The sequence below is a fragment of the Schistocerca nitens genome, chromosome 3, assembly GCF_023898315.1.
Source record: "Schistocerca nitens isolate TAMUIC-IGC-003100 chromosome 3, iqSchNite1.1, whole genome shotgun sequence".
Taxonomy (NCBI): Eukaryota; Metazoa; Arthropoda; class Insecta; order Orthoptera; family Acrididae; genus Schistocerca; species Schistocerca nitens.
This window is the reverse complement of record NC_064616.1, coordinates 257,102,733-257,126,325: the sequence shown is the minus strand read 5'-3', so window position 1 is coordinate 257,126,325 and position 23,593 is coordinate 257,102,733. Positions and strand designations below refer to the sequence as shown.

General features: G+C 38.7%; 1 protein-coding gene across 1 annotated transcript in view; it reads right to left on the bottom strand.

The window, feature by feature from the left end:
- Window positions 1-23,593, bottom strand: part of LOC126248228 (HEAT repeat-containing protein 5B) — a 250,516-nt gene that overhangs the window by 76,342 nt on the left and 150,581 nt on the right. Inside the window, exons 18-24 of the mRNA XM_049949054.1 lie at window positions 17,333-17,407; window positions 9,645-9,920; window positions 8,844-9,125; window positions 8,202-8,391; window positions 7,928-8,097; window positions 7,681-7,822; window positions 1,149-1,328 (exon numbers count right to left, since the gene is read on the bottom strand). Of these exons, the coding sequence (XP_049805011.1) occupies window positions 1,149-1,328; window positions 7,681-7,822; window positions 7,928-8,097; window positions 8,202-8,391; window positions 8,844-9,125; window positions 9,645-9,920; window positions 17,333-17,407 (1,315 nt within the window). The remainder of the gene's footprint in view (window positions 1-1,148; window positions 1,329-7,680; window positions 7,823-7,927; window positions 8,098-8,201; window positions 8,392-8,843; window positions 9,126-9,644; window positions 9,921-17,332; window positions 17,408-23,593) is intronic.

Genomic DNA, 23,593 nt, shown 5'->3' with positions numbered 1-23,593 from the left:
CTGTAAAATGTTTTGCCTGTGTTCAAGAGATGAGACTTGTCACATAGAAGTGTTTCTTCAGATGCTGTCTAAGCAGCTGACTATTACTAATGGAGAGACGTCTACAGACGTTAAAGTAACCTCTGGCGTGCCACAGGGGAGTGTTATGGGACCATTGCTTTTCACAATATATATAAATGACCTAGTAGATAGTGTCGGAAGTTCCATGCGGCTTTTCGCGGATGATGCTGTAGTATACAGAGAAGTTGCAGCATTAGAAAATTGTAGCGAAATGCAGGAAGATCTGCAGCGGATAGGCACTTGGTGCAGGGAGTGGCAACTGTCCCTTAACATAGACAAATGTAATGTATTGTGAATACACAGAAAGAAGGATCCTTTATTGTATGATTATATGATAACGGAACAAACACTGGTAGCAGTTACTTCTGTAAAATATCTGGGAGTATGCGTGCGGAACGATTTGAAGTGGAATCATCATATAAAATTAATTGTTGGTAAGGCGGGTACCAGGTTGAGATTCATTGGGAGAGTGCTTAGAAAATGTAGTCCATCAACAAAGGAGGTGGCTTACAAAACACTCGTTCGACCTATACTTGAGTATTGCTCATCAGTGTGGGATCCGTACCAGATCAGGTTGACGGAGGAGATAGAGAAGATCCAAAGAAGAGCGGCGCGTTTCGTCACAGGGTTATTTGGTAACCGTGATAGCGTTACGGAGATGTTTAATACACTCAAGTGGCAGACTGTGCAAGAGAGGCGCTCTGCATCGCGGTGTAGCTTGCTCGCCAGGTTTCGAGAGGGTGCGTTTCTGGATGAGGTATCGAATATATTGCTTCCCCCTACTTATACCTCCCGAGGAGATCACGAATGTAAAATTAGAGAGATTAGAGCGCGCACGGAGGCTTTCAGACAGTTGTTCTTCCCGCGAACCATACGCGACTGGAACAGGAAAGGGAGGTAATGACAGTGGCACGTAAAGTGCCCTCCGCCACACACCGTTGGGTGGCTTGCGGAGTATAAATGTAGATGTAGATGTACTTTACAACTGACGATGCAAAATATTACTTCAATTACTTCTCCAACAGGCGACTGCAATTTTTAACTATTAATATAAGTCATATTTAAAAAAAGCAAATAATTGAATGTACCTGTAGCAACTGTAAGGACATCTTTACACAGTGAGAGCCACTGTGACAGATTTTCTGCTGCCATTACTTGCAGCATGCTTGTCAATGAGTCATGGATATCTTTGATAAGATGACCATCAGTCTCTGCATCCAACATGGAGAACAGCACACCTGGTAAGCCACTCTCTGTTATCACCAAGCCTAAAGAAATAAAATGCACAGAATATTTACATTTACATGCTTTATTAAAATGAGAACAGTACTGTTTGTGTGTTTTATTCACAATGAACTCAAGGGAGTCAATAACAGAAGCACAACCAAGGCCAAGTACAGAACCAGTAGTAGTTGCACACTACAAAAACTACTCAAGATTACTGATAAAAGTTATTAAAAAATCAAGGAACATGCACATTATGTCATAAATCAGTAACTCCAACAACAGACTGAAGGCTATATGGAATGTAGCAAAACAAGAGACTGAACGACAAGCCACAAAACAGGATAACATCATTATTGAATTAAATAGAAGGGCTATAAACTATGAGTATCAGGTTGCAAATATGTTTGATAAAAAGCTCTGAAATATAGTAGGAAATATAGGGACAGAAAGTTCAAGAGAAAAATCACAGAGATATGTTGAAAAAGCAACTCTCATAAAATTCAATTATATGAATTTATCACAAACTTCTCTTCCTGAAATTAAGGAAATTTACATTTTCCCATTATACATTTTTCCTAAAATAGAAGCTCATCTGTTTTTGATGGTGTTTCCAATAGATTACTAAAGGTTTGTTTCCATATAATAAGCCCAGTCTCATCTGAAATATGTGATGCCTCATTAACTCAAGGCACCTTTCCAGAGAGACTGAAATATGCCATTATCAAACCCAGCTTTAGGAAAGGTGATAAGAGAAATGTCAATAACTACCCCTTGTTTCACTGCTGACATTTTCAAATTTTTTTGAGAATTGATGTTTTCTAGAAAAGCATCTCACCTTAGCAACAATAATATCTTCAGCAAATCACAGTTTGGGTTTGAGAATGGTTGCTCTGCTTAGAATGTCATTTACATGTTCATTCACCAGATTTTACAGGCATTAAATAATAAAATAGCATCAGTCGGTATTTTCTGAAACCTATCTAAGGCATTTGACTGTGTGAATAACAGTGTTATCCTCAATAAGTTGAAGCTTTATGGGCTTCATGGTAGAGCCAAACAATGGATAATGTGATAGCTAACCAAAAGAATGCAAAAAGTTGTATTTAGTAACTCAACCAACGTAATCAGGGCAAATTATTCTGACTGGAGAGAAATAATGTTTGGGGTTCCCCAAGTCTCAATCTTAGGCCTGCTGCTGTTCCTTATACATGTAAACAATCTTCCATGTAATATACAACAGGCAGATATGACAAAAGTATTGTAATCAATCCAAGCATAGGTATAGCAACATACATATAGCAACAATATTCTTAAAAGTATCATTCATTTGTTTTCTGCAAATGGCTTCACTCTCAGTTTTAGAAAGAAGCAACATATTCAGTTTTTCACACCTAGAGGAACTACACCAATGATACATTTATCACAGGACCAGGAAATAATAAATAAGGTTGAAACTTCTATATTCTTAGGTGTCCATTCTGGTATCCCGGGAGAGTGAGTCTGAAAGCTCACTGGAAGGTATGGAACTCAACAACAGCCACTAGACAGTACTGCTATATTTGCGGCCGTAGTGCAAATGCTGTTGTGAGGACACTCTGCCTTGTCAGTCTGTCAGCACCTGTGGCTGCCCTTAAAAGCCAGTTGCACAGCAGCTCGGCAGTCAATTGTGATTTCTCTGCACTACTGTATTGATCTCACTACACATCATTGTCTCGGTTCTGAATTTGCTACATATTTGGTTTTTTTCTCTTCAATTACTCACTGGGCCTGTTAATCTTCCAAGCAATCTCCGTTAGTTGTCTTCCTCTCGTTGTTATTCATCTGTTTACTCCGAGGCAGCTCACTGTGAGGCCCTCAGCCGGTCAGCCTGTTTCTACTGGTTTTCGAGCAATTCCTGATCTAGTCCAATTTCATTACTATAATTGGCAATAAACTAAATAGTTAGTGGCACCCCATGGATATAAGTCTCATGCTCCTTGTGGAACAGCAACAGCAACAACTTCTCCTGCAACATCAGTTCAACAGCATATTCGAAAACAGCAACAGCAGCACTGGCAACAGAAGGATTTGCCCCGGCAGCAAATTCAGTTTTCAAAGGATCAGCTGCATATTCAGGGTATCCAACCCCTCCAGGCTATGGTCGCTTCCCAGCTGGAAAGCCATCCACCTGTGTTTTTGCCATTAAGCGAAGCCAAAGAGGGTTGGGACGTGTATTTTCAGTGGTTGAAACAGCACCTCTCCTCGCAGGCTTCTGATGATGCTCTCCAACTGTCACTCTTCCTTTCTTGGGCTTCCCGGCAACATTTTTCTTTCTAAAGAAGTTGGCTCCAATCTCAAATCTTGTCGTGCTAATGTCTGAGGAGATGTGTTTGTTGCTGTTGAATTATTATTCACAACAATTAAGTGTGGTTACATTGTGCCTCTAGTTCCATCAGCACCATAAGCAATCTCATCAGTAATACCACTTGTGGGTGACTGATTTGCGAGGGCTGAGTTGACATTAGGATTTCACTTGCAAAATCTAATATGCAAATTCTTTGTTCCATGATGCAGCCATCCAATTATTTCCTGATCTGGATGGATGCATTGCTGCAATCAAATTCAACAACCCTTCCTTGCTCACTCTTTTGACATTGCACAGCCAATGAATGCCTCATGGCTTGCCCACACGTATCAGTGGTCCAGCCACCACCTAGGGGGCAGACTCTTGAGTGTTTTTCCCGACAGCGGCATCATAATTCATCGATTTTGGACATGTCAATGGCCTCCGAACAGCCAGTCACACCCTATCGGCACAAACGATGGGGTCTCCCGTCATGTCCTGACTGGTTCACAGCAATCTTACATATGGAATGTCAGGATCACCGAGTGCATTGCACCCGTTATGGGAAAGATGGGCCTCTCCTAATGTCTGTCATAAACCATCAGGATGGTTGGATCCTACTCCTCACAGGCATTGAAGGACGCTGCACGAACTTAAGGCAATTGTTCCCTATGGCAATCCTTCTGCTACTACGCTGTCTATCATTCTCATGACTGCGTACCATTTTCAGGTGGGCAAAGGAGCTACCATTTCCTTAATAAATCTCCAAATGTATGCTCATCTTGGTTCTCCTGATTTTGCCCCACTGTCCTGCAAATTTATCACTTATGGTAACTGTTTGATTCCTCTCTGTGATCAACTCATAGTGACTGCTGACTACAAAAAGTTCACATGACCGATAACCCTGTGGTCAAGTCACTTGGCCGGCAACATTTTTGGTCTGGATGATTTCTCATTCTTTGAATTCTCCATCACTGTGAAGTTGAGGTTATTTCTGACACAGTTCCATTCCAGAAACTCTACAACCTCTGTGCTACTTTTCTTTGAATGTGTATTTGAACCTGGTTTGAGGTGTGCCACAGACTTCCACGCGCGTATCTCATTGCATCCAGACACAGTGCCCCACTTCTGCCACGCACAGCTCATTCCCGTTGCCCTATGGTTGGCCGCTACACAGGAACTCTATCACCTCCATGACACTGGGCTGGCAGAACCTGTTGAAACCAGCACTCGGGCCACACATCTGGTATAGGTCAAGAAACTCAATGCATCCCTCCAGCTGTGCAGAGACTTTAAACCCATAGTCAGTACCCAGGCACAGGTGGAAATCTACCCCATGCAATATCCAGATAACCCCCTCACAAAGTTTGTTGGAGATGATATTTTTACTAGATAGACTTTCCTAATGCATGTTTGCAAATTCCACTGGATGAGAAATCATAGTGCATTATGGTCATCAACACTCCCTCTGGCTTATACAAATACAAGCAATTGTCCTTTGGGACATCTTCTGCTCTGGCAATCTTTAAGAGTTACCTGGAACAGTTAACAATGTCCATCCCTGCTTGTAATAATTATGTCAATGACTTAACTGCCACAGGTACTATCATCAGAACCATATGCATCTCTGCACCCTCTTTACTAAATTGCATGAAGCAGGGCTCAAAGTGCTGCCTACACAAATGCCAGTTTCTTCAGAACCAAGTGGAATATGATGCACACTTTCTTAACAAAGAAGGGATCCAGCTCACTGACTGCAATGTTTCTGCTACAGACTCTCCACCCTGCCCCCCCCCCCCCCCAACCCCCTAAACTGACAGGAGCTGCAGGCTTCTTTTAGGAAATAGGAAAGCTGAATTATAATCCAAGTTCCTCCCACAAGTAGTATGCATTTTGCACCTGCTCAACCAGTTGTGGAAGGAGTGTGTTCAGTGCAGATGAACGGCTGCCTGTAAGCATGCTTTCACACAGCTGAAGCATCTGCTGCCTTACGCCCTTTCCTCCATCATGTCTTCCAGTTTTGGTTACTGTTGCTTCCCCTTATGGCATTAGCGCAGTGCTCACACTTAGGATTGATGACAGCACTGAGCAACCAATTGCTTACGCGTCAAAGAAGCTGACACCCACTCAAAAGAACTACTTGCAGTTCAGAAAGGTGATTATCTTTGGCATTAAGAAGTTCCATATTTACCTATTTGGGATCAAGTTTACCCTCATTACAGACCACAAACCACTGGTATCACTCTCTGGGCCATGGCCGAGGTTTCTGGAGTGAATAGCACAATGGCTCCAATGTTGGGCACTTTTCCTCATCTCCTACAATTACACCATTAATTATATGGCACAACACGCAAATGTGGATGCTCTCTCTCTCATCTGCCCTCAGAACCATACCAACAGGACATCTCCTGTCTCCACATCAATGTGGGATGACAGCACCAAGTTTCTCATCATAGTTATTCTCATCACTGCTGACACACATCATGACTCTGTCTTGTGACACATCACGTGCTCCACGGGTAGCCCATTTATTTTTCCAAGTTCACCGATCCAAATCTCCAGATCTGGGCTCACTTCTCCCATCATCTGTCAGTCATCTCTGGTGTTCTCTTGCTTGACACAGAAGTGGATAATCACCGTGTCATCATCCCGCTTACCCTCTGCCCTCATGTTTTGTAGCTCCTTCATTGTGAGTACTGTAGTATGTCACAGACGAAAGGCCCCACAAGGCAACATGGCTATTGGCCAGGACTCAACAAAAATGTGGAGGCCATGGTGCACAGCTGCTCTACTTGTGCCTGGTACTAGGCTGCTCTGCAACAGTCTTTCATTCCCTAGCCTGCCCCTGTTACCCCAAGGACTGCATTCATTTGGACTTTGCTGGCCCCTTTCTTGGCTCTATGTGGCTCATTGTCACGGGTCTTATTCTAACTAACCACATGTGGTCAGGATGATGTCTATGATCACTGACACCACACTTAATGCATCACTGACACCGCACTTAATGCACTTGTCCAGATTCTAGCCATCAACGGGCTTCCCTGCACCATCGTGTCGGACAATGGGCCTCAAATCAGGTTGACAACTTTCAAACAGTTCTGCAATTCCAATGGCATCAGGCACCAGTTCTGTCTGCCATTTGACCCGTCCTCCAATGGCGAGCCAGAGCACATGGTGCAAACATTTAAACAACAAATGTTAAAAGCAGTGGACACTTCCACCACCACAGCTGCACTCACAATGTTTCTGAACACCTACAGGACCAACCCTGTCCACAACCGTGGCCCGGCAGAGCTCCTCCGTGGGTTGCAGCTGTGTACTCTCATTCATCACCTGGCCCAGCAGCCCACAGAACCCCAGATCCAGTAAGCTGGTTGCTTTCTGCTGGGCTCCACTACTTGGGCATGCTCATACAGGACAAAACTCCTGTGGATGCTGACCATGGTGATTGCCCTCCATGGGCAGTACCTCATGATGGTTAACACTCGGGGGGTCTGTCTGTCCGTCTGCGCCTATTGACTGCACCACCACTGCCAGTTCAATTGGACCTGGAACACCAGCCCTTGGCACTTACTCAGATGGGTACAACCTGGGCCCCACGGCACCAGCAGCAGTTTGCATGGACAAAGGCATGGAACTGGAGGTCTCAGTGCAACTTCTGTCCTCTTGGCATTTGTCGCCCACACTATCCTTGTCCACTCTGAAATTTCTTCCCACCAGAAAGTGGTCTGTGCCAGGACTCCACCTGTGCCATCAGTTCACCTTCCCAAGCATAACTCTAGGAACTTTTGGCCCTATGCATCCATTATTTAAGACACATCAGCAAAATGTATGTCTTTCTGATCCAGTAAACATGAAGTTTCCAGATACAGAGCAAGCTCTAGAGAAAAGGTTTAATTCAATATGAACAATTCATTACAAAAAAATATAACTCAATAAATAATTTTTAAATCAACAGACAAAATTGTTACTACTGCAGATGTTGCAGTAGACTCCTATTACAAGCCTCTACTACCTAACAATAAAACAAATTTAAAATAGTCACTGCAACAGAATGAGTTACTGTTTACCTTCTACTACATTGGTCTCTCGATTCTCATTGGCCAAAGTCATTGCGTGTTCACACACTTCTTTTGCTTCTCGCTGTGCCAACTGGCGCAAGCAAGAAATTGCTGCTTTACGAAGGAGAAGGTGATTGCTTGACAAAGTCCTCTGTAAAATATTTCACAGGTATTAATGCACCATAAACAGAACAGTTAGTGACAAAGACACATATATAAGAGGAAACATCATCAACAGAAGAAAGGAAACACTCACACAAAGGGTAGGGACAAGAGATGAGAGATTAACATGCCGTGGTGCAAAGAGATGCAGCTGCTGGAGGCAAGATGTAGCTTCAGCCTGCACTAAAGGATCTTGATGATCTTGCATAATAGCACAGGCACAAAGAAATGATGACCGTGCCATGCATATTGATGTTGTGTTGCCTGTAAAACAAAGGTTGTTCTAAGTTAGCAACTGAAATTACAACTCACACATACTGTAAAAATAAGATTATAAAATTAAATATAGTAACACGTGTAACACCTACCCTGAAGTTCTGGTCCAACAGTTGTTATTAACGCCGATAAAACTTTCCCAATGCACTGGTGAACATCAACATAGGTTTGTGGTACATTAAGCAATAATTTTAGAGCAAGTGACAAAGTTGGTTCAACATATCCACGGAACATTGGACCTCCAGAGTCAGCAATTAGGGCCAAAGCATGAAGTGACCAAACCTTGGAAAAAGAATTTAATTATTATGAACATGCAGAACTGTACACACATATCATTACTGTTTATCATACGCATTGCTCTTTCAGATTAAGTGTACAGTGGCAAATAGAAAATAAATCCACATGACAGACACACGTTAGATATATGGGAAATATTCAGTAACTCAGTACTTGTTTCTAGTTTATGTATAGTCAATAATTAATTAATTAACTGAATCAAATGAAGAAGAAAAAACAGCACAGGCAAATGCCAGTCATTATTTAATAATATATATTTTGGAATAGCCATAACAATAAATGTCTGATGATGGAGAACTTCTCTATAAACAATCAGTATTATTTCTGGAGTCAAGGGGAGGCCTCACACACATTTTCATGAACACTACTTTTTATATTTTATTGGCAACTAACATAAAGTGTTATAACTGACAGTTTATGACTGGTGCAGTACATACCTGGACAACAGGGGAGGTGGTATCTTGTGCCAATGCCAGCAAAATGCTGACACTGGTGTTCAGATGTTGGTTTGAACCCATACCACCAACATACCGGTGCAGACATCCCAATGCCAGGGAATGGCCAGTTCGTGAAGCAACATCTCGTGCTGACTTCAGCCGGTCAAAACTTGTCTGTGCTAGTTCTGCAGTAAAGCGTGCATCGGCCACTACTTGTGCCATTCGCCCCAGTGATTCACCAGCTGCACACCTTAGCACTGGGTTACTGCTTGTCAGTGTGCCCTGCAAGCAACAGTAGATGTTCTAATTACATACACATATTTTAAGTAGCCAGGCAAAAAATCTTATCTTGTACCAGAGACACACTGTACACATTTAATTTTTATTTTGTTACAATCACCCCAAGTTTCAGTCACAAAACTGAATGAGATGTTAAGCAATATTTAATTAAATTAATTGTTGGCCACTGGTCACAATGTTTTTGAAAGTTGCCCCTTTGATTATTATAGTAAAATAATTATCTGACTATTTTTCCACCTGTTCTACAGGGTAGCTGACATTTATGGAAATGAACACACTCCCCTGAAATATTTGACACATTTAACTGTTGATAACCACAGATTGATCTCCCAGTAACAATCTAAAATCGCAAAAAAGACCTATGATGAATAGTGAAGATTAAATGCTACATAATAAATAATTTCAAAATCTTGCAGAGATTTGGTCCATCTCTGTTAAGTAAAAATATTAGCAGAAAATACTTATCACAAACATTTACAAATATTTTTGAATGTTTCTCACAATTATTAAACTTGTAGCTGATTTCTTAACTTCTTCTTGGCCAAGAGAAGTCTTTGTTTCATTAAGACCTTTGAGACCACTCAGCACTGCTGTGAAAACATTCATTTGTACTGCCTCCTGTCTCGACGATTTAGCATGACGGATACATTCAGCAAAGTGATCCAGCATCTGCAGTCGGTGTTTATTTGCCACTCTTGGAAAAATTTGCCCAAACAAGACAACTGAAGCATCTATTACTGCAACTCCAAGGGGTAATGGGCCAGGTACAAGTTCACCCTGTGGACAAAACACATCATTCAGAATGCGGATAGGCTTGAAAGAAAATAAGTCACTGTAAAGGATACAATAGCTTTCTGAATGCAGAGTTATTCTAAAGAGTTGTGAGCCACAGCTGTTTAAGAGCTATGTATGAAAGTGTAAACAGCACTGTGAACTCAAGTTTTATATCTGTAAATCAGTGTAATTATTGAAAATTCAAACTTTTGATAATCTGAATAGTGGTTATGTGAAAGTATAGCTTACCTAAAATCAAATTATCACAAGTTATGCCAAATTAATGTGCCTATTGAACACAACTGTGTAGAAATCATCAGAGGTGCTCATTTGAATGGGAGAGGAAGATGCCTTAATAACTTGTGTAACTAGGGTACCCTCTTTACAGTGGTTTTAAAGACTATAGACATAGATGTAGAATGAAGTCACAAGAAATCAGTACATTTACATTACAAAAGGTCACAAAGTTGAAGTCACATGCAGTAAAAGGAATATACTGAGCACAGTCAAAGAAACATATCTGTCAAGCTATATACTATCTTCTCTAATTCTATGAGTATGTTAAAACTATAAATGTTTTAAGTAAATAGGTCACAAAAAATATCCTTTTCAAAAACTGTCACAAAACTGGGCTGCTGATAGTGCCAACTCTCTTTATTATCTACTTGTCAACTATTTTATACCTGGTGGACGGCCACTTTCTGACAAGAATAAAAATTACACATTATTTAGAGGGGAGACTTTCTGACCCTAACAAGGTTTATTCCAGAACCAAAATGGCAATAACATCTATTATCAAGCTCCAGTATACTATTAAGGAAGGTCACTGTACATAATGCATGGATTCCACTTGGAAACTCTGGAATCTGTCACAAGCTTCATATAACTTGAAGTTTCTGTCACTAGTGATATAAGATGGAACAATCATAAACATTCAGCCATGGAGAAGGCAGATACCACACTCAGATTTACTGGGAGAATTCCTAGGAAGTGTGACTATGCACCAAAGAGGTCACTTACATAAACCAAGCTCAATCAATTCTTAGGTATTGTTCTTCAGACTGGGACCATTACCATATAGCATTAATGGAAGAGAACGCTCAAGAAGCGGCAATGTAGGTATTGCAAGAAACATGATTCATATTAGAAAGAGCATTCTCACAAAATTTGACACGAAAATGGGTCAAAAAACATGTTACTTCTGCCAACATAATCTCATGTAATAACCACAATGCTATCATATAAGAAATTTGAGCTCATACAGAAGGTTAGCGACAATCTAATTCTCTGTGTACCATCCTTTAATGGAATAGGAAGAAGGGGAATGATATTAGTCTTCAATGTACTCTCTATGATGGCTCGTGCAAAATGATGTAGATGGAGTTAAATATGCAGCCTCAAACTCAATCTAAAGGAGTGTAACTTCATTACAAACAGTTGTGGAACACACACCCTTGACTACGTAACCTGCGGAACAACCATTCACAGCAGGAAATGTGTTCCTCTGAAAACAGACATATTGAACTGGAAAACTACTATCCTCATGTTTACTTGCAGCCACCAAGGTAGAACATGTGCATCATGGATCAGGCTGACCAGCCAACTAAATATGAATTCCTAGGAAAATATTATACTTGTTCAGAAATGACAGCATAATAATAATGATTGTGTTATATTCTTGAAAACAGGAGATAAGATGAACATCAACAAAAGCAAAATAAGGATAATTCAATGTAGTTGAATTAAATCAGGTGATGCTGAGGGAATCAGATTAGGAAATTAGACACTTACAGCAGTAGATGAGTTTTGCTATTTGGGAAGCAAAATAACTGATGATGATCGAAGTAGTGAGGGTATAAAATGTAGACTGGAAATGGCAAGAAAAGCTTTTTTGAAGAAGAGAAATTTGTTAACATGAAGTATAGATTTAAGTGTCAAGAAGTCCTTTCTAAAAGGAGGAGGGTCATTTTTTTTTTCCAACCTTCTATCACTTAGAAAAGAAGGTACGTGAATGGCAGAAAGTGGACACGCGCTGTAGGCTACTGCATAACTCTTGCACTAAACACTCCGCCGTTGCTGACCTCAAGGCATCAGTCTGCATTGCACTACAGTCACATTAACATGGCTGCCGTCAATTGTTGTTCCCGTCAAGTGTGAATCACGAAGTGTAATTCGGTTTCTGCAAGCAGAAGGGAATAGTGCAGCAGAAATTTATCAGAGAATGAGCTGAGTGCATGGTGATCAACTTCATGACTGATGGTGTTGTGCGTGAATGGTGCTGAAAGTTTAAAGATGGCTGGAATGACGTACATGATGAAGGGGGCCAAGGACGCAAGTCTGTCGTTACAGCCGACCTTGTTGAACGAGTTGACAGAATGGTTACAGAAAATCATACGTTCACCATAACTGCTTTGTCTATGGAAATTCCGAAAGTTTCAAGATCTGTCAGCACTATCGTTACTGAAAATTTAGGCTACAAAAATGTTTGTGCTCGTTGGGTTCCAAAAATGTTGTTGGACTCCCACAAAAGTCACCAAATGGTGTCAGCTTTGAAGTTTCTTGACCGTTATCATGATGAAGGAGAGAAATTTTTGAAATCAATTGTTATTGGAGATGAAACTTGGATGCAATATGACACACCGGAAACAAAATGACAATCACAACAATGAATGCATCCAAATTCACCAAACAAACCAAAAAAATTCAAACAAACATTCAACAACAGAAAGGTTATGGCTACCATGTTTTGGGACCAAAAAGGTGTGTTGCTTGTAGAGTTTATGCAGCCAGGAACCACTAACAATATAGCTGCTTATTGTGAAACTTAATGACGTTTGCGTAGAGCCATTCAAAACAAACGAAGAGGAATGCTGACTTCAGGAATTGTGTTGATCCATGACAACACTCGTCCACACACTGCTGGCACAACCCAACAGCTCCTTGAACAATTTCAATGGGACATTTTTGATCATCTATTGTACAGTCCTGACCTGGCACCCAGCGACCTTCACCTTTTCCCTGAACTGAAAACGTGGCTAGGAGGGCAGCACTTTAAAACCAATGAAGATCTTCAAAACAGCATCAATGCTCATTTGACATCATTGGTGGGAACATTTTTTGAAGAGGGTATTGCAAAGCTTGTCCACAGGTACGATAAATGTCTCAATCTTTTCGGTGATTATGATGAAAAGTAACCATAAGTACACAAAACGTTTGGTAATAAAATAATTGTTTTCTATGAACTTGTCTTTCATTTACAGCCTATTCGAGGTTTTTGGAGAAAAAAAAAAAAAAAAGCACTCATATTTGTATCGATTGTAGCCATGTATGGAAGTGAAACATGGACAATAAACAGTCCAGACAAGAAGAGCATAGAAGCTTTCGAAATGTGGTGCTAAAGAAGAATGCACAAGATTAGATGGCTAGAGCATGGTACAGATTAGAATTGAGGAGAAGAGAAATTTGTAGCACAACCTGACTAAAAGAAGGAATCAGTTGGTAGGACACATTCTGAGGCATCAAGAGATCACCAATTTAATACTGGAGGGAAGTGTGGGGGTTAAAAAACAAAGAGGGAAACTAAAAGATGAATACAGGAAGCAGATTCAGAAGAATGTATGTTGCAGTAGTTACTCAGAGATGAAGAAGCTTGCACAGAATAGAGTAGCATGGAAAGCTGCAAAACTTTTTCCTGTGTCATTCCCCACCTATGCTGGTGCTCAATCTCTAATGAATGCTATGGAAACATAGTATTACACTTTCCCATAAGGCATATGTGAAGCAGATGAAAGGCAAGAAACAATCAAATTGGTGTTTAGAGAATCCATAAAAGGGCTGAAATCCATTTGGGAGGGAGAAGAGAGAGTAGCTGGAGATAATGCACGACTTTCCTTTAGTATTATTTACTCATTACAATATACAGTTTTCCTTCCCTCAATTTACCTTTGTCAAGTCTTTACTTTTCTCCTATTTCTCTCAGTTTATTCCTCCTCCTAGTCACACCACTGCACCATTCCCTGCATTTTTCTTCTCACCGCGCGTGCATGCGTGCGTGCATGTGTGTGTTTTAGCCAACATTTCATATGATAAATTAATTATCTCCTTATCCCTTGTTCTGCTGAGGGATCACTATGTCACATGCTATAGTGTAAGTCATCCAGCATACTCTCTTCAGAATTACCATAAGATTGATATTACCGCAACAGCATGTCGAGGCCCAGAACAGACTTGTTTATCACATGGAACACACATAATCTTGTAACTATTCAACATACAAAGATGGAAATGACATCAGTTTCTTCTGGAAAAGTAGCTCTACATTTTCATTTTAGTTTCATTTTTAACAATAAATTTTTGTCACTGATTTCAGATAAACATCTTATCTGAACAAAATCTTAAGAATAAATCAAATTTTCATCTGTTCCAAAACAAATGTCTGTCAGGGATCTCTAATAGAAAATTTTGAGTTAAATGTGATGTATAATGTTCTGCTTGAATGTCAAGATATAAGTAGTCACTTGTTTGGCTTCATTACATAGAACAGAATGCTAAGTTTACAATAAAGCCATTATAACTATGAAAAAACTTCATTAACAAGACTCTCATCACTATCACAGATACTCATCACTATCACAGATACATAAAGCGTATACAGTCTTTAATTAATGACATTAATGTTTCCTTCACTGAATTTTTTAAACTAACGTCATTCTTCCACGCTTTCTCCAAGATTTGCTGCATACGTGTCATAGTTTTTTCCAGTCTTCAGAGGTGACTTTATCAACAGTTTTTTTGTTGGGAATTTCAACTGGAGACAGGATTTTTTAAATTCCTGACAAGGTAAGCCATAATTTGGGCCCCTATCAATTATATTGGGTTGAAATGGTAGTGATAAGTTGGCACCTAATGACTGGAGATATATGAATTCCTTTCACTCCGCTTGTTTTAAAGATTATCACTTGCTTGGACATTACAACCTTTTTCTTTTCCACTTAACCATGGTATGACCTTTGCTGAAATGCAAAGAATAGTTAGGCACATAATCAAGAACAGTTTTGGCTGGTTTCTCAGCATCTAGTATTAGTGACACTACAAACCATTTCGTAAATATATCACAATTCATTTCTCCATGATAATTTACTGTCTTATTTTACTGAAAAATTTGGAGACAGTATGGGAGAAAACATTGCTAGGTGCCTGCATGCTTATGATTAAATCTGCCTTCCTTGTCAGAAGACACCATCAGTTTTACGTTAATTGTGTCACCTGTCCAGCCGTGCTTCACAATCAGGCCAGAAATGACACACATTTCATGAAGCCACACCAATTCATCAATTTTCACCTCATGGAACTCCCTTAAAAATGTACATATTCTCTCTAGATCAACAGCTTCCAACTACAGAAATGTCTACAATGAAATCTCACGTTTTGCACTGACCAAGATTTACTTCCTTAATGATGACCAATAAGTTGGTGAGTGTTCGATGCTCCTTTCTGCAATAGTAACCATAAATTTTATGAAGTATCAATCATCAGTAAATGAATCTATATTGATTATTCACTTATTGACACAAGAGGCTTTTCCTTGGATTTTCCAGCTACAATGATTTTCGAGTTTCACATACATGTCCTTGTTAGTCTGCACAACAGCATTTTTGCTTACTTCAGAAATAACATCACATAACACTATAAGCTATAATTTTGAAACACCCTTTTCAGCTGATGTTTGTATAACAGATGCTGGACAATGACTCTGACCGAAACTGGTCACATATTAAAGAATAATTGAATCATCATGTTACACTGTTATATAACATCAGTTTGGAAGTTTATGAAAGCTGTGGACAACAATCCCCAACAAAAATATATTGTTTTGTTTACATTCAAAGCTCCAGCAGTTCTTTCAGTCTTCTTGTTAACAAAGAAATGGCCCACCATTTAAGTTTTCTTTCCTGAAACAGGCACACAACAGGTACACCATTTCCTTTGGCTGACCTCTTAAGTCAGCTCTCCTGGCCAAGAGGGAGAATACTGAACTTTTTCAGTCATAACATTTGGCAAACTTGCTTCTGTTATTGTTAACAACAAAGCACAGTAATACCCTATCACATATTAACTCCAGTAACAATACAAAATAAAAATTAACACAAACCACAGTACACAATGAACAAGTCACATATCACAGATAGTTGCCGGACACTAAAGCATAGTACAGTGCTGTATGGGTGAGGTTTTTCAACAAAGCGTGGTTGCTGCGGCTATAGGTCTCAGCTGTGAGACAGGTGAGAATGCGAGCTGTGCCTCCCACATGAGTCTAACTTCATGACTCACTTTGTAGCTGCTAATCTTAAAATAGTTCTGGACAGGGTGCAGAAGTGACTAATCGTTTACAAAATTTGTTTCAATGTATAATGCCATATGCATACAAAAATTCAGTCAGCAAGATGCATCTTCTTTGAAAGGTAAACACAAGATTATCTGATAGTTCTGCAGTAGTAAAACAAAGACAGTGCCAATATGTATTCAAAAAATTCGAAACAAACTAGTTTTGCAAATGCAGAATATGCTTGCAGTTTACTTTCGTTTCATGAGACAATCTCCATCAGTACATTTCAACAGGAACTCCATACCCACTAGGCTTAGTTTTCTCCTAGTAACTACAGTTATTCTTGGTACCAAATGTATATTTTGATTGCTTGTTCTGCGAACAGTCAATCATCAAGTCAACCAAAAGTGCATGACGTTGCAAGCGACCAAGTCTTTGAATCCTATGTCCTCAGTCCTGACCATTAATGACACCCAACTGGTCAAACTGATTTTCACACATGACATTTTATGTTAACAACTACATTTTAGGCAACAAAAACTTACTAATATACAGAAAATTATCCATGCACATAAATTTTAGTTTCACAACAGTGACCATTCTGCTGCAGAGTGAATGCTTCACACTGATAGGTAAGACTGGCTGTCAGAATTCTGTGTTGAAATGTTAGACCCAACAGGAAATTGTGTAATTACTCTAGCTGAGCAGAAATATGACTTCAAGTGAGATATCTCTTGAATCACAAATGGTGGCCGCATCAGCTCAATATCAGTGCTTTACTTTAAGTTACTCCTAAACTGATTCCATTATTTGCTTCAATAAATGTGCACTTTTTTCTCCCTGTTGTAGCATAATTACAGACACATTATGTACATAGTACACATATTCCATCCTACACCTTCATTTTTTATTAATGATCACATGGTATACTAATATTATGACATTTACTTGTTATAATACATTTACAGCAATAACATCCCAGTCACTTGGTTTAAATTGTTTGCACAGCTAATATTCCACATGAAATGCATAAACATTGTATCTGTGCCATTAAGAAAAAGTTATAAATTGCAGTTTAGAATATACTTGCCATTGGAATAGGTCGATATAGACAGCAGACATCATGTTCTAAAGCACCAGAGCCAGCTGCACTATTTGGTTGAAGCTGAAACAAACAAAATCAAACAATCGCTACTTTACCTATACTGTTGAACATTCAAGAGAATCTATATGTCTAAAGCTGCAACAGTGCTTACAAATTTTCACTATGTATGAGATCTGTTCAAAAAGTTCCAGAACATTCGCAATTTTGCACCAATTGTGTTGGAGCAAAATACAGTTGGTATCCCTGCCCACACACATTTAATGTGTAACTGCCAGAAGTTTCACTGTTGTACGCCTGTTGCATATCGTTCAGTGCTATAGTAAGTAGAAGATTGTGTGACACAGTTTGCGAATTTCAAGACGGCAGAGTTAGGGGAGCAACATGTCTGCATTCAATTTCATGTGAAACTCAAGAAAACCTTTACAGAGACACACCAAAGGATACAGGAAGTCTACAGTGATCAGTGCTAAAGCTGTAATAAGTGTCACAAATGGTTCACATGCTTTAAAAATGGTCGGACCCTTGAACGTCTACCAATGATGCTCATGTCGGAAACATCAACGAAATTGTGCTTGCCAATCAAAGACTGACTGTCTGAGAGATTGCGGAAGAATTTAACATTTCAGTTGGATCATATCATGAAATCCTGAAACAGCATGCATGGAATGCATTGTGTTTTCACCAAGTTCATCCCATGGCTCATGAGTCAAGACCAGAAAGACCTTCGACACACAATCCGTGAAGAGTTTTCAGATTGCACAAATGAGAATGAGATGTTCCTTCAGAGAGTCATAACTGATAATGAGACATGGGTCTACAGTTATGATGTTGGGACCAAGGTTCAATCTTCATAATGGGTTGGAAAAGGTTCTCAAAAAAAAAAAAGCTCATCAGGTACGGTCAAATGCCAAAGCCATGCTGATAGTTTTCTTTGACTTTGAAGGATTAGTTCATCATTAATTAATGCCACAGTGACAAACTGTTAATCGATGGTACCATCGGGACGTGTTGCGATGCCTGCGAGAAAATGTGAGAAGGAGATAGCCTGAAATGTGGTGAGACAATCCATGGCTCTTGCATCATAACAACACACCCACAGATTCATCCCTGTTGGTGCATGACTATTGCACAGTAAACAAAATCATTGTGCTGCCTCATCCTCTGTACTCTCCAGACCTGGCCCCTGCAGTCTTTTTTTTATTTCCAAAGTTGAAAATCCTGTTGAAAGGATGAAGATTTGCAACAATAGATGAGATAAAAGAAAATTCGCAGACAGCGCTTCACATGATCCAGCAAGAGGTATACCAAGACTGCTTCCGGAAGTGGAAACGGCATTGGGAGCTGTGTATCTATTGTGGAGAAGAGTGTTTCAAAAAAGATGATGCACAATAAGTAAAAGGTAAGCGTAGAAAAATTTTGCGGACAGAGTTCCAAGATTTTTTGAACAGATCTCATAAATATAAATAACAAGCATTATTTCTGTTTGATACCTACATTCAGTGTAAAGCACCAACTTGTCAGTGGATCACCACATCGAAACCGAGTATGAACTTGCAGTTATAGCAACATTTATGTAACTGTTAAGTTTGAAACAGCATACAAACACAAATTTGTTGCTCAATGATTTCTAAGTTATATTTTGCAAGTACACAATGCATTGTCTTTAGCCATACATACTGCACAATTCTTCATATCCTCTATGTCTTCTCATCATCCCCTGCCTCCCGATTCTTAAACAACATTTTGCTATTGACAGCTTTTGGTTTCAGATGTGATTTTTGGTCTCTCTATTGTCCAACATAAATTATCACTTTGATGAGAAACCTGTTTTTTGCCAATCCAAATTTAAATTACTTTTCTTTCTCTAAATTTCTGTAAATCCATTTTCTTTACACCCAGTAGTACTGCAGAAAATGTCAGATTTACTTTGTTTACTGTCAAGTCATCTCATGCAGCTTTGACAAACATATAGGTTTTATATGACACATCTAATTAACCTGTGTCACATATATAGATAAAAATCTAAAGCTTCTTATGGCTACCTCCATCATCATTTTAGGGGCTAAGTCTCTCTGTCATGAAGCTGGCGAGACTCCCACTGTTACACTCAGAGGGCATGGGAGCCTTGAGAGTTTCACTACAGTCAGACTTCGCCCTTGAAAATCATGAGAGAGGCAGTCATGAAAATTTGGGATTTTATCCAGCTCTGACATAGCAAGTTAATCACGGCCTTTTTAGGCACAGACTTCATCATACGAAACTTCATAGCAGTATCACATATAATTCTCTTCCTGTCACTGTGGCTCCACATTCCCTTTACATCCTCATGTGCAGTTAAAAATGTTCATCAACAGATTTGGTGCCCCCACCACGCCAGGTGTGGTAGTTCAGGGAATGGCTGGTGGCCAATATCACATCTAGGGTGCCATCTAGTTTGTGTTTCATTTACCGTGCAGGTCGAATTTGTCTCAGTCCATGCCCGGGCACTCTGCAGTGAATGTTGGTTGTGATTTAGCTGTTGGTATATCTTCCTACCATTCTGTAGTGAAACTTGTGCACATAAGTGCATTTGTTTTCATTTTATCATTCTTTATCTACAAATTATTTCCAGCACAATTTTATTCTTATCAACATGTCTCAAAACACATTTTAATTTACACTTATTACAAATTTACCTTCGACAGGAAACAATTTCCTCTTATGTTCACGCCTGTTTTGAGACAAGTCTATAAAAATTAAATATGTGTGTAATTACACTTGAAATAATTATTTCATAGATACGGAGCAATAAATTGAAAACAAATGCACTTGCCTGCCCAAGTTTCACCACATAATTGGTAGAATGATAAACCAATGACTAAACCGCAACCAACATTCACTGGAGAGTCCCAGGCATGGACTGAGGCAAATCTGACTCATACAGTAAACAGAACACAGACTACATGGTGCTGATACTCGGAACACCCTAGGCATGACGTCGGCCACCTTCTGTACCCTGCCTGGCAGGGCAGGGCACTGAATATGTTAAGGACTTAAGTGTACACTGAGAGATTAATATAAGTAGAAATGAGAAAGGACAAAAGAGCATCAAGTCCTCATAAATTCCACATATTATAATCATAAAAAATAAAAAATACACTATCCTAGTATCAATTTTCTCACAGTTGAAAGCTAACCTAATTCTAGATATAGTTCAATAGAAACTGTTTTGATACACATTCTACAAAATCTATTAGTTAAATAATCGATGTTAAAAAGATACAGAAACATAAAAATGAAAAATATGACAGTAAAAAAAAGCATTATTTCATGTATAAAATCACAATTTGAATAAGAATTAATCTTACAAATGGCATTTATAATTATAGGAAAGATGAAAAAAGTAATTGCTTAACATTTCAAATAATGAAAGTGAGACAAAAATAACATTCACTAAAAAGTTAAAAACCCTTGGCAACAGTTGTGTTAAACAATAATTTGCTAAACCAATTTGAGGAGATATTTTGAAATAAATATCACAGCTTACGTAAATTATGAACAACATATCCTACTGTCCTGCTGGAAACACATCCATATGATCAAAAAATGCTGATAATAATCTTATCCTACTGCATCTCTTTTGGGGAATTGTAAAATTTTTCACTGACACCAGGAAACTAGTGTGAATCACGCCATAGGACTTTTGTTTTAAAACTTGCAACAACAACTGGTATAAAGTAGAAAAGCTGCCAACAAACAGTTCTCAGAGACTAAACATGAGCAAACAATATTTAAAGACTGATCTACTCAAAAAGCCAGTAGCTCAACTGTATGTGTTTGTTCTCTCTGCATATATTAATTAGTCAGTAAAATGAAAACAAACACTGTCAGACTTATTGGAATTTATACTAAACATTGGGTACATTGTAGTTTCCTAAAACCTCAAGAACAACCTGCCAGCTTAAAATGAAAGTTGTATCTGTCCTGTGTAACATGTTTCAGTAAGCTGTACAGAAAGCACTGACATTACTACAGTATATATTTCTAAAAGTGTGCTGTGTTAGTACATTCTTCATTTATCACTTAACCATCTCAATAAAATAATGAAGCAGACATTATTTCTTTAGATTTTGTTAATGCTCAAAAATGTTTAATTATAAAGGAGAATTAATATATCTTTTTAAAGCCAGTTTCAGAACTGTATAGATATGAAACAAGTACAAAAAAAATTAATAATGATAATAATAATAATAAGTACGAATAAAACAAAACGTAGCATGTGATGGAGTCCAATATTACAAATCAGGCCTTGTTCATTTGTTTGTTATTGCATGCAGCCTATGTTTAATAAAAATAAATGAACATTCTGAAAATTTTACAAAATGACTACACCACAAAAAAAAAAGAGCAGAGAATTCACTACCCATGCTGAATGGTGTCAGTTGCATAAAATTACAGTCTAATCTGGGGTAATGTATTAGAGTTAAAAGTATCAAATAACACACAAAAATTTGTGCCCATTAGTGTAGCATATAATAAGTGGCATGACTGGAATGTAAATGCATAAATAATGAATCTCTGACATATTATATCAAAAGCTTTCTACCTACAATGAAAGGAAATAAACATGATTCTGTGTCATGAATAAGCACATTAAAAGTGCAGACGACTGTACTTACACTTTTAATGCTTTAATTGATTTTGAAGAGAGCTTGAATATACTGATGCATGCATCTGCTTCTGAAGTAAATATGAGTAGATTTCCAAATCTACAGAATAATTAGAGTTGGAAAGGCTAAGTAAGCAGGTATCTCTACTTTTTTGTGCCAATTTGACACTCACCATTTTGTGTGAAGGTTGAATACCTTGACTGTGATTAATGAAAAATTTTGAAGAAAACATAGGTAGTCAATGTGTCAATTAATTGTGACACATCTTTTAAGGGCATTACAGTAGTGCTGGCTGTAGTATTATTTAACAAACCATACTGGCCTCAAAGTAATTTAGGACCTCTACTGAAGGCAAGAAGAATTCCACCGTTAAATGCAGAGAAGCGATGAATGAGTGAAAAAAATTACATTCAAGGTCTCTATGGTGAGGAGGAACTTCCTGATGATGAAACAGAAGAAGAAATAGGAGTGTTTATGGGAGAGATAAGAAATCCAACATTAGAATCTGAGTTTAACAGAGCTTTGGAAGGCATATATAAAATTATTGTGGAATTTCATGGCAGCAGCAGTAACCAAATGAATATTCAAGTTGGTCTGTAGAATCTACAAGTCTGGGGATGTACCATCAGACTTTCAGAAAAATATAAGCCACACCATCCCAAATATAGCAAGGGCAGATAAGTGAAAGAACTATTGCACAATCAGCTTAACAACTCAGACATACAAGTTGCTAACAAGAAAAATTACGCATCAAAGAATGGAAAAGAAAGCTGAGGATACGTTAGATGACAATCAGTTTCGCTTTAGGAAAGGTAAAGATACCAGAGAGACAGATCTCACTCTGCACTTGATAATGAAAGCAAGATTTAATAAAAATAAAGACATGTTCAAAGGTTTTGTTGGCCTAGAAAAATCATTTGACAACGTAAAATGGTGCAAGACGTTTGAAATTCTTAGAAAAAACAGGTATACACAGTAGCGAAAGACAGGTAATATACAACATGCATAAGAGCCAAGTAGGAATCATCCAAATGAAAAATCAAGAATGAAGTGCTTACATTAAGAAGGGTGTAGATAGATATGCTGTCTTTCTCAATTACTGCTCAATCTCTACATCGAAGAAACAATAATGGAAAAAAGATTCAATACTGTCATTAAAATTCAGGGTGAGAGGTTATCAATGATAAAATCCACTGTTGACACTTTTATGCTCAGTGAAAGCAAGGAAGAATTACTGGGCATACTGCAAGGAATGAACAGACTAATGAGCACAGAATATGGACTGAGAGTAAACTGAAGGAAGACTACAGTAATAAGTTGTAGCAGAAATGAGATTAGTGAGAAACTTACCATCAAAATTGGACACTATGAGATAGACAAAGCATTGGAATTCTGCTACCTTGAAAGCAAAGTAACAAATAGACTAGTGCAGGCAAAGAAGTCATTTCTGGTGTAAAGAATCCTACTGTTATCAAGCATTGGCCTTCATTTGAAGAAGAAATTTCTGAGGAAATACGTTTGGAGCACAGCACTGTACGGAAGCGAATCATGGACCATGAGAACACTGGGAAAGAAGACAATCTTAGGTTGACTGATA